General features: G+C 45.6%; 1 protein-coding gene across 1 annotated transcript; it reads right to left on the reverse strand.

Annotated features, from left to right (window-relative positions):
- Positions 1-9,679: 9,679 nt before the first annotated feature.
- Positions 9,680-10,591, reverse strand: LOC118932699 (olfactory receptor 12-like). The gene has a single exon (XM_036926395.2). The coding sequence runs from the start codon at positions 10,589-10,591 to the stop codon at positions 9,680-9,682; it is 912 nt and encodes a 303-aa protein (XP_036782290.2).
- Between the last annotated feature and the right edge of the window lie 717 nt (positions 10,592-11,308).

Below are 11,308 nucleotides of genomic sequence, written 5' to 3' on the forward strand. Positions count from 1 at the left end.
TGCTGGGCTCCCCCGCACGATGCTTCTGCGTCCCTGACATGTCTCACAGTTTGGGCACTGTCATACATTCAAGTTAGTCTTTTTAAAATATAGAAACACTCATGATTTAAGCTTTTTTTTGTGATTATGCAAGTAATACATATTCCTTGAAGAATATTAGAAAATAATGTGTTTTTTTAATACTTTTATTTCCCTCTCAGATATACTTGCTGCTATAAAGGTGTATAAAATTGTCCATTTTTTCCTATGCGTAGATCTATATAAACTTCTCCATGAAATTAAGATATATTTTTATGAAATAGAATCATACTATTAACACTATTGAATCGGGGATTTTGTTTTCTTTGAGTAGAGCCCCAATTGTAACATAGTTTTATTAGGTTTATTTTCCTCAGTAAACAAATAATACTAGGCGTACTTGTTTTTAATTTTGGAAAGCAAAGAAGGTGAATAAATTTGCTAATAAGCCACTCAATGAGAACAAGTGCAGGGATGTAGGCACATTCACAGGTAGAAGAGCCCTTGGCAAAGAAGGGAGGGTACAGGCTTTGGGGCCAGGCCGGCCTGAGGCTGAATCTTGGCTCCTCGGCGGCTGACTAAACCTCATTTCAGCCGTGCTTCCTCCCGGAGCTCATACGTGTAGAGACCCACCAGTGCCTGGAACCTAGTAGGCACGCGGTGACCAGGGCCTGCCCCTATGGAATATTGTTTTCATGTCTTCATTTACTTACTAAAATTTACTTAGTGATAAACTGTGCAACTGTAAACCAGAGTTAAACATCAAAATGCAGTCACGTTCTATCATGGCAGCGTCTGTACTAGTCTTTTTCTGTATGTAAGGGCTCTTCACATAGTCACAGATTTGAAGTTCTCTCTCCCTTGCTTTGCAATGACAAATTTTAAATGCCTAATTACATAAAGGTTTGATTAACAGGGCATAAAGCATTGTATTTTTAGTTGTTCCCTTTGGGTGGATTTCCAAAGGGTGGTATTACTAGGCGAGATGTGATGAACGACTCTATGGCTCTCAGAACGTCCTGCTGGTGTTGGTTCGCTTTTGGCCGCCCACCCCACCCCACCCCCCGCAAAGGGAGGGCGGGAGAGACGGTAAACATCCTGATTAGGGGGTGCTAATCAGTCCTGCTCTCCCTGGGTCCTCTGCGGTTAAGACTGTTTCTTTTGTTTTGTTGTTTTTCGTTTTTTTAAATTAAGGTATCACTGATACACACTCTTATGAAGGCTTCACAAGGAAAACAATGTGGCTATTACGTTCACCCCCATTATCGAGTCCCCCCACACACCCCACTGCAGTCACTGTCCATCAGTGTAGTAAGATGCCACAGAGTCCCTATTTGTCTTCTCTGAGCTACACTGTCTTCCCTGTGACCCCACATAGACCATGTGCACCAATCATGATACCCCGCAATCCCCTTCTCCCTCCCTGCCCCCCTGCCCTCCCCCACGCCTCCCCTTTGGTAACCACTAGTCCCTTCTTGGAGTCTGTGAGTCTGCTGCTGTTTTGTTCCTTCAGTTTTGCTTCATTGTTACATTCCACAAATGAGGGAAATCATTTGGTATTTGTCTTTCTCCGCCTGGCTTATTCCACTGAGCATAATACCCTCCAGCTCCATCTGTGTTGTTGCAGATGGTAGGATTTGTTTTCTTCTTATGGCTGAACAGTATTCCGTTGTGTATATGTACCACATCTTCTTTATCCATTCATCTACTGAAGGACACTTAGTTACTTCCATATCTTGGCTATTGTAAATAGTGCTGCAATAAACATAGGGGTGCATCTGTCTTTTGAATCTGAAAAGTTGTATTCTTTGGGTAAATTCCTAGGAGTGGGATTCAAGAATGTTTCTTATCACAGCCCTCAAGGCAGAGGACAAACCGCGCAGTCTGTACACATGTGCAAAGGAGCGTCTGCCATGTTTGGTATAAACAAGCATTTGAACAACTTTGTCAGCACTGGATGTTTATCACTTAAAACCAACAGTTTGCCTACTTCATGAGCCAAAAAAGTAGTTCTTTGCTTAGTAATGAATTTTTCCCCTATGTTTTTAACCTTACAGGGTGCAATCTAGGCCCATTGCCTGTTTAGCTATTGTGTCTTTGTGCTTTTTCTCACTGATTTGCATGAACTTCTCTTTATGCATTTCTGAAGAATTTGTTTCCTCTTAAAGTAATACTTGATTTATACAGACGATTTCTACATTACAGAAAGGTAGCTCTCTCCTTCCTCTGCCCGCCCTCACTTCCCAATACACCATGAGCACCACTACCTCTTGTTTTCTTTTTAAAAATTATGACCATTGGTGAAGGTGGCTGCCTCTGAGGCATAGTGAGAAAAAGGTCTAGTTTTCATGGCGGCTTGGTGCCTCCTCACCACGTGACTGCATTGCCTGTTTGAAGGTGTTGTTTTCACATGGCTGTGGTCATTGCATGCGTGCGACCGTGTATTTTACTTTTCCACCCAACCTCACACCTTATACACTGGTCTGTTACCCCCATTGCTATGACCTTGCTAATAACAAACAGCACAGCACACGTTTGCCATTTTCTTTGAATTATTTTTTTGACAAGGTTTCAATTCTCATATAGCTCAATCCTGTTTTCTTTTCCAAACCTATAGAACCTAAGCTTCTCTAAGCATTATTCTGCAGCTTTTAATATGCTGTAGCCACTCCTGAATTTAGTTTGTATTGTGAAGAGGATCAAAATTACCATTGTTAACTGACCCCATCCCCATCGATTATTAGTAAATGATGCATACAGTCATACACATTATTTTATAGTGTAGGTCTAAATCGAGACCACCTACTTTGTTTCATTAACTTGTGGCCCTATTTTTATCCTAGATCTGTATTTAAAATGTTTAAGGCCTTATGTTTGAGTTTACCATCATTGTGCCTTTAAAAAGTGTATTTTAATATAGGTATAGTTGTATGAAAAAAATAATAATTTTGTTATTCTTCCAGATGAAAATGTGTAAGTTAAAAATAGCCTTCTGATGATCTTTGAAGTGAACTAAAGTGAATTCTTGTATTCAAGGTTTTGTCAGTGAGCAAACTTTTGTCGTTTTTCTCATGAGGCGACAGGCCTTCCTCGGTCATTCCTACTATTGTTGCAGTTGGGGGTCTCCGTGCGCAGGCTTTTCCTCTCTCGTTGTCCCAGGAGTGAGGTCGCTTCAGTGTTCTCCACTGCATGCACCCAAGCCGGCCAGACCCAGACTCCCAGAAGCAGTTGCGGGCAACAGGTGCTCCTGAAATGTTGATGACAGCTGGGGACCCTCTCCCGGAAAATGCAGATGTCTAGCAGTGTGGTGGGCATGTGTGCACATGCGTGCACACCCACACAGACACGGACGCCTCAGAGGCCAACCATGCCCCCAGCCTGGGCCTCAGCTCCCACCCTCCTATTGGCAGTTCTAGATGGGAAGCTCTGGGTCCAGGGCTTGTGTCCAGCCCATCTGATGATCATACCCCCTCCAGGTGGGACCTTGAAGGAGGGAAGAAGTACAGGATCCCCTGCCATGGTACCTGGCCTACTTCGGCCTTTCAGGTCAGAGAAGCACGTGAGCTGCAAAGAATCCCCTCTAGGACAAAACCTCATGCACCCAAGGGAGCCAGGCAGGTAGGATGGGGAATGTGGTGGAGGAAGCAGCAATCCCAGCCAAAGGATCTGCTAACAGATCTCTTGATTTTTCAAGAGATGCCGGAGTGCTCCGATTTTATGTGATGTCTCCCAGTATTTTAGCGCCGACAACTAATGAAAAAGCAGCTTAGGGCCATAAAATGTTTGTGGGCTGTGTGTGGTCCATAGGTCCCATTCGAGGTGGCCGAACCACTGTGGGCCAGAACCTCTGCTAGGTGCTCACATGGTTTCTAACCCCCACGCCCTGACTAGGTAGAGACCGAGCGAACGGCCCAGTGAGAGGAACCCACTCGAGAGCACGCAGCTAAACGGGTGGCGTCAGAACCGGGTCCAAGCCAGGCCTGCGTGACTCCCAAGCCATTCCCAGCCCACAGCCTAAGGCAGCGCTTCCCTGTATGGTTTCTGGACCAGCAGTATCCCCATTACCTGACGTAGTAGGTTGTATTTTTCCAGAAAGTTGTCCATTTCTTGTAGGTTATCCAATTTGTTAGCATCTAATTTTTCATAGTATTTTCTAATAATTCTTTGTATTTCTGTGGTGTCTGTAGTGATTTTTCCTTTCTCATTTCTGATTCTGTTTATATGTGTAGACTCTCTTTGTAAGTCTGGCTAGGGGTTTATCTATTTTGTATATTTTCTCGAAGTACCAGCTCCTGCTTTCATTGATTCTTTCTATTGTTTTATTCTTCTCGATTTTATATATTTATGCCCTGATCTTTATTATGTCCCTCCTTCCACTGACTTTGGGCCTCATTTTTTTCCTTTATCTAGTTTCAATAATTGTGAGTTTAGATTGTTCATATGGGATTGTTCTTCTTTCCTGAGGTAGGCCTGTGCTGCAATATACTTCCTTCTTAGCACGGCCTTCACTGCAGCCCACAGATTTTTGGCAGTGTTGAGTTATTATTTTCATTTGTCTCCATATATTGCTTGATCTCTGTTTTAATTTGTTCACTGATCCATTGATTATTTAGGAGCATGTTGTTAAGCCTGCATGTGTTTGTGGGCTTTTTTGTTTTCTTTGCATAATTAATTCTTATTTCATACTTTTGTAGTCTGAGAAGCTGGTTGGTACAACTTCAGTCCTTTTGAATCTACTGAGGCTCTTTTTGTGGCCTAGTATATGATCTTTTCTGGGAAATGTTCCATGTGTACTTGAGAAGAATGTGTGTCCTGCTGTTTTTGGGTGAACTGTTCTGTAGATGTCTGTTAGGTCCATCTGTTCTAGTGTGGTGTTCAGTGCCTCTGTGTCCTTATTTATTTTCTGTCCAGTTGATCTGTCCTTTGGAGTGGTTTGTTGGAATCTCCTAAAATGAATGTATTGCATTCTATTTCCCCCTTCAATTCTGTTAGTATTTGTTTCATATTTGTAGGTGCTCCTGTGTTGGGTGCATAGATATTTATAATGGTTAATCTTCTTGTTGGATTGACCCTTTTATCATTATGTAATGTCCGTCTTTGTCTCTTGTTACTTTCTTTGTTTTGAAGTCTATTTTGTCTAATACAAGTATTGCAACTCCTGCTTTTTTCTCCCTATTAGTTGCATGAAATATCTTTTTCCATCCCCTCACTTTGGGTCTGTGTATGTCTTTGGGTTTGAAGTGAATCTCTTGTAGGCCACATATAGATGGGTCCTATTTTTTTATCCATTCAGTAATTCTATGTCTTTTGATTGGTGCATTCAGTCCATTTACATTTAGGGTGACTATTGAAAGATATGTACTTATTGTCATTGCAGGCTTTAAATTCGTGGTTACCAAAGGTTCAAAGGCAGCTTCTTTACTATCTAACAGTCTAACTTACTTCACTTAGTACACTATTTCAAACACAGTTTAAAGATTCTTTTTTTTCCCCTCTCTTCTTTTTCTTCCTCTTCCATTCTTTAAATATTAGATGTCATATTCTGTATTCTTTGAGTGTCCCTTTACTGACTTAAGGTGTAGTTGATATAATTTTGCATTTGCTTAGTAATTAATTGGTCTACTTCCTTTACTGTGGTTTTATTTTCTCTGGTGACAGCTATTTATCCTTAGGAGCATTTCCATCTATAGCAATCCCTCAAAATACATTGTAGAGATGGTTTGTGGGAGGTAAATTCCCTCAACTTTTGCTTATCTGGAAATTGCTTAATCCCTCCTTCAAATTTAAATGATAACCTTGCCGGGTAGAGTATTCTTGGTTCGAGGCCCTTCTGTTTCATAGCATTAAATAAATCATGTCACTCTCTTCTGGCTTTTAGGTTTCTGCTGAGAAGTCTGATAGCCTGATGGATTTTCCTTTGTATGTGATCTTTTTTTTCTCTCTCTGGCTACTTTTAATACTATATCCTTATCCTTGATCTTTGCCATTTTAATTATTATATTTCTTGTTGTTGTCTTCCTTGAGTCTCTTGTGTTGGGAGATCTGTGCACCTCCATGGCCTGAGAGACTATCTCCTTCCCCAGATTGGGGAAGTTTTCAGAAATTAACTCCTCAAAGACACTTCCTATCCCTTTGTCTCTCTCTCCTTCTGGTGCCCCTATTTTGCGAATATTGTTCCATTTGGAGTGATCACACAGTTCTGTTAATATTCTTTTATTCCTAGTGATCCTTTTTTCTCTCTGTGCCTCAGCTTCTTTGTATTTCTCTTCTTATTTTCTATTTCATTTACCATCTCCTCTACCTCATCTAATCTGCTTTTAAATTCCTCCATTGTATGTTTCATTTCGGACACTGTATTTTTCAAAGTTTCTGTCTCTTTCTTGAATTCTTCCCAGAGGTCTTGAATATCTTTCTGTAGCTCTCTGAGCATGTTTATGATTTTTATTTTGAAATCTTTCTCAGGGATATTGCTGATTTCAGTTTCACTTGGCCCTCTTTCTGGTGTTTGTACCAGGTTCTTTTGACGTTTCATATTTGTAATGAATAATATGGAGTAATAACTTTGTGTAGACTGTGCTCTCTAGTGCCCAGAAGCTCTACCCTCTTGAGCTGCTCAGCACCTGAAGCAATGGAGGGGGTTGCAGGCGAGTGGCACTGGTGCCTGCCAGGAGGAAAGAGCTCTTTCCTGCTTCCTGGCTTCAGTGCCTTCCTCCACTGCCAGGGCCAGTGGGCTGAGTGTGCAGGAAGCAGCCTCTATGCTCTGCTCCTGTAGCTGCCACAGGCAGGGCCACCCTCTGGCTGGCCTGGCAAAATGGTGGGGGCAGCAAGTTTGTGAGTTGGAGCTAGCCGAGAGGAAGGAGCGGCAGGCTGCATTTCATGGTGGGGGGCCTTGGTGCTGCATTGCCAGCCAGGGGGTAGAGCACCTGGAGCCCCCAAAAGTTCCCAACCTGTTAGGCTGAGAGCGCCGGGACAATTTTGTCCACCTGACCTTTCTCCTGAGCAGCAAGGTCTGTGCAGTCCTTGCCCCCTTAGCAGCCCTCTCACTGTTGGGAAGTCTCCCAGAGTGCCTGCCTGTCTTTTTTCCCAGAACAGCATGTTGTGGGTGCCTGTTCTCCACAAGCAGCTGGGATCTCAGTGTCTCGGAGTATTCTACCTGTCTTTGCTTCTCAACCCCACTATTCTCAGGAGTGCCATGTAATGTAGGTTTGCTCTCCCAGAGCAGGTCTCCAGGGCTGGGTGTTCAGTAGTCTTAGGCCTCCACCCACTGCCTCCTCGGTTTCTCTTCCTCCCGCTAGTGAGCTGGGGAGGAGGGAGAGGGCTTGGGTCCCACTGGATCATGGCTTTGCTACTTTACCCTTTTCTGTGAGATCTTCTTTTTTCCCCAGATGTAGGCAGTCTGTTGTAGTCTTTCTTGTCTCTCTTTCAGGATTAGTTGTATTTGCTATATTTTCATATTATATGTGGCTTTGGGAGGAGGTTTCTGTCTCACTTCTCACGCCACCATCTTTAATCCCCCTGGTTTTCATTTTTTGTGGTTCTCCTTCACATTTGTTTTCTGAAAAATAAGTATTGGACAACTAGCATGTATGGGACACTATGCTACACCACCCCAAGGATAGGGCCCTGGTGAAAACAGCTCTGTCTCCATCTTCATGGAGATTGTATTTGGAGGCAGGGGATGGGCATTCAGGGCAGAATAACAAAATGAATCATCAGGTAATTTCAGAAGGGCGATAAAGTGCAATGTAGATAGTAAAACAGGATGAGGGGACAGAAAGTTGCCTGGAGGGGCCCTACATTGTATGGGAGGGACAGAGAGGGTCTCTCTCAGGAGGTGACTTGGGGAGGAGAACTGAAGGATGGTAGTGAGCAGACCACTCAGGTGCCTGGGTGTTTTCTGTCTCAGTGAGTAGATCTCAGGTCATTGTGGGAGTGACAGCCCATCATTTTTGCCATATTCTGTTGGCTGAAAGTAATCACAGATTCCTTCCACAATCAAAGGGAGGGGATTATACAGGGATGTGACTAGCTGGTGATCACCTTAGGGTGTGTCTGCCACACCCAAATAATCACCAAAGACTTGTTTGATCCAGCTGGCTGGTCACATGCCCCTTCATTCTCTTTCTGGCCAATTTATGTCTCCCCAAGGGTTATGCATTTAATCAAGAGGTTAGTGTCGATGTGTAGAGGAGGACTGTTCAGCCCTCAAGCATATGTTGGTAGCAGTTCAACTCTCTCCTAAAACTTTCCCCAAAATGCCTCAACAAGGTAGGATTTTTAAAGCCATAGAGGAATACAATTCTATCATTAAATACAATCTAGAGATTGTATCTCTGTCATTAAAAACTAGGCCCTTGAGTGGTTCTGGAGTTAAAATGTCAAGCCTCTCTCAACCCTCTTCGTTTTGGGTAAATTGCCTAATCTATCTGAATTTTATTTTCCTTATCTTCAAAATGAAGAGAATTATAGCTACCTTGCAGAGGTGTTCTGAGTGTTGATATATATACAAGTGACAAGTACAGGTGGCCTGGGGAAGAAGGAAGGCCTGGAAGCATGATGATAGGATGGAATGAAAAGATAGACAGCTGCTCATTGAGAGGTCGGATGTGGAGGAATGATTAAAAATTAGTAACTGTTCACCCCTTCTTTCTGGAGTTTTATCTGGGCACATGGCAACCAGCTGGAGATAACATTTCCCAGCCTCCTTTGCAGGCCAGTGTGGCCATGTAACTGAGCACTGGCCAACGGGACGTTGGCAGAAGCACGGTGTACAACTTCCAGGTCACATCTTGAAAGCGTGCTGCTTGCCCTCGGCTTCCTGCGTCTCCTTCCCTGAAGCTGGATTGTCAGTCAGACGTTCATGAGCCACCTTCCACCACGTGGATAAGGAGAGGACAGGGGAGGAACCTGGTCTCAGGATGACTTTGTGGCAGGATCACCTTTAGGCACAGATGCTTACATGATAGAGAAATAAACCTTCTGTGACATTTAAGCCACTGTTATTGGTCTCTGTTAAAGCAACTGAACCAAACCCCAACTCATAGAGCATTACTGGGTAAGCAATGCAGGAAGACGGCAGTACCTCTGACATTCATTTAGGAAGGAGCCCCACGAAAACCACAAACCATATCTCTATAAGTATAATATGACCTGTTTTTCTTCTGGAATAGTTGCTGCTTCTGATGAAGTCCTGGCTTACAATTAGGACAGATACTAGAAGATATATGTGTACCCCTGAACATTAGGATCGCATTGAACAGGCCACGGTGCACCCACTTGGGTGGGGCCCATGGGAACCGAGAGGGGGTCTCCTGCTGGACTCGGACTCTGGGACAGTCACGCACGAATCTTGGATGAAGAGCCCTCCACCATTTAAATTGCCCTCTCCTCTTTCCATCCTCCTCTCTTTCTGCTCTGTGTATGTGCAGTACCACTTGTCTAAATTAACGCCCACTGGCTGTGTCTCCATTTTATCCGGACCTTTCCTGGGGCCTCCTGCGTGACTCATTGTCCTCTGGCATGGTTGCCAACCTTTTGGCTACCAAGTGTGCCTTGTGCTCTCTGGAGGCATTGATACCTCCACCAGGAGCGCAGGAAAAGCCGTGTGAGGGTGGATTTCTGAGTCCCTCCCAAGGCCGGACGCCAAGTCCTCAGACGGCACCTAGAGATAGAGCCTCCGCAGGGCACCCTGCATGTCCTTGTTCCTCAGGCTGTAGATGAGCGGGTTCAGCGTGGGTGTGAGGATGGAGTAGAAGACAGCGGCCATGCGCCCTTGCAGTGGCGAGTAACGGGCTGTGGGCTGCATGTAGGCAGAGCTGCCGGTGCCGTAAAACAGGAGAACGGTGGCCAGGTGGGAAGAGCACGTGGAGAAGGCCTTCCAGCGGCCAGCCGCGGAGTGGATCCGAACCACGGTGGCCAGGATGCGGACGTAGGACAGGACAGTGAGGGCAAAGCAGCTCATGATGATGCAGCCGCTGGCTGCGAATCCAGCGGTCTCGTGGGCATCCGCGTTGGCACAGGCTAGGCGCATGAGCGGGGGGATGTCACAGAAGAAGTGGTCGATCGCGGGGCTGCAGAAGGGCAGGGAGAAGGTGTTGGCTGTGTGGAAGGCGGAGAAGAGGAGCCCGCTGGCCCAGGCCGCTGCCACCAGGGAGATGCAGGTCCTGGGGCCCATGGCTGCCCGGTACACCAGGGGCCTGTATATGGCCAGGCAACGATCGTAAGCCATGGAGGTGATAAGAAAACACTCCGTGGACCCAAGACAGACAAAGGCAAAGAGTTGGGATGCACATGCCAGGAGGGAAATCTTCCTAGAGCCCAGCACGGTGGCCACCAGGGCCCGGGGCAGGGTGGTGGACATGGAGCAGATATCCACCAGCGAGAGGTGTTTGAGGAAGAGGTACATGGGCGTGTGCAGGCGGGTGTCAAGGGTCACAGCGGCCACGATGGAGATGTTTCCCAGAACCGCAGCCAGGTAAACGAGAAGGAAGGTGGCCGCGCTGAGCAGCTGGAGCTCGGGGACCGCCGAGAAGCCGCGGAGCAGGAAGACGGACACTGCCGTGAGATTGGGCATGTTCTGTGAGCGGGAAAGCTCCCGGGCCACGGAGGATGCTCAAGGCGCCGGGCACGAGGAGAGGAACGGGACAGCAGCAAAGACCTGGGAGGAAACGTTGAGAAACTGGGTGAGCTGCGTCAGGAGAGGATGCCCAAGTATTTGTTCATTAAATGACGTGCATTTATGTGTCTTCCTAAGAGCTCTCCAACTCGATGGAGGTGCACTGGTACATAAATTAGTGAATCCAGCTGAGTGTAATAATAGGGAGTGGTGGGGACTGTGGATAAACGGATACCCTGTCCAAATAAGGCAGCTGCTCTAAGCTCTCACCAGCTGTTCCTGGTGGACCCAGCACTGCCAGATTTAGATATTTTTCAAGAGAATCCAGAATTCCAGGTTTGTTTGTTTTTTTAATGTGAAACCTCCTCGCTTTTACTTATTAGCAGTTAACTCAAACTTAAAACATTGTGCATATCAAATGGGGCACCAGTTTAGGACTTTTAGTCCTACCATGCCCACTGCCACGTGGCTCCACAGCATCTTCGTTACAGTTTGCCACCCACAGTGTAGGTTGCCATCCATAGATGATTCTGTTTCTGTGGGAATTGTTTGCCTTCCTTGTTATCTGTGGTGCACACCGCAGCTCACTAAATCTAAACCGAGATCTGTTTCTTGTTATCTCTACCCCCTCATTGCCTGGTGACAGGGAGGACTTGCCCCAGCGACCTGGGGGCA

This window comes from Manis pentadactyla (genome assembly GCF_030020395.1).
Source record: "Manis pentadactyla isolate mManPen7 chromosome 15 unlocalized genomic scaffold, mManPen7.hap1 SUPER_15_unloc_1, whole genome shotgun sequence".
Taxonomy (NCBI): domain Eukaryota; kingdom Metazoa; phylum Chordata; class Mammalia; order Pholidota; family Manidae; genus Manis; species Manis pentadactyla.

Bases quoted from the DNA above. Each gene is read 5' to 3' on its own strand.
- LOC118932699 (XM_036926395.2), bottom strand. From the start codon at position 10,591: ATGCCCAATCTCACGGCAGTGTCCGTCTTCCTGCTCCGCGGCTTCTCG.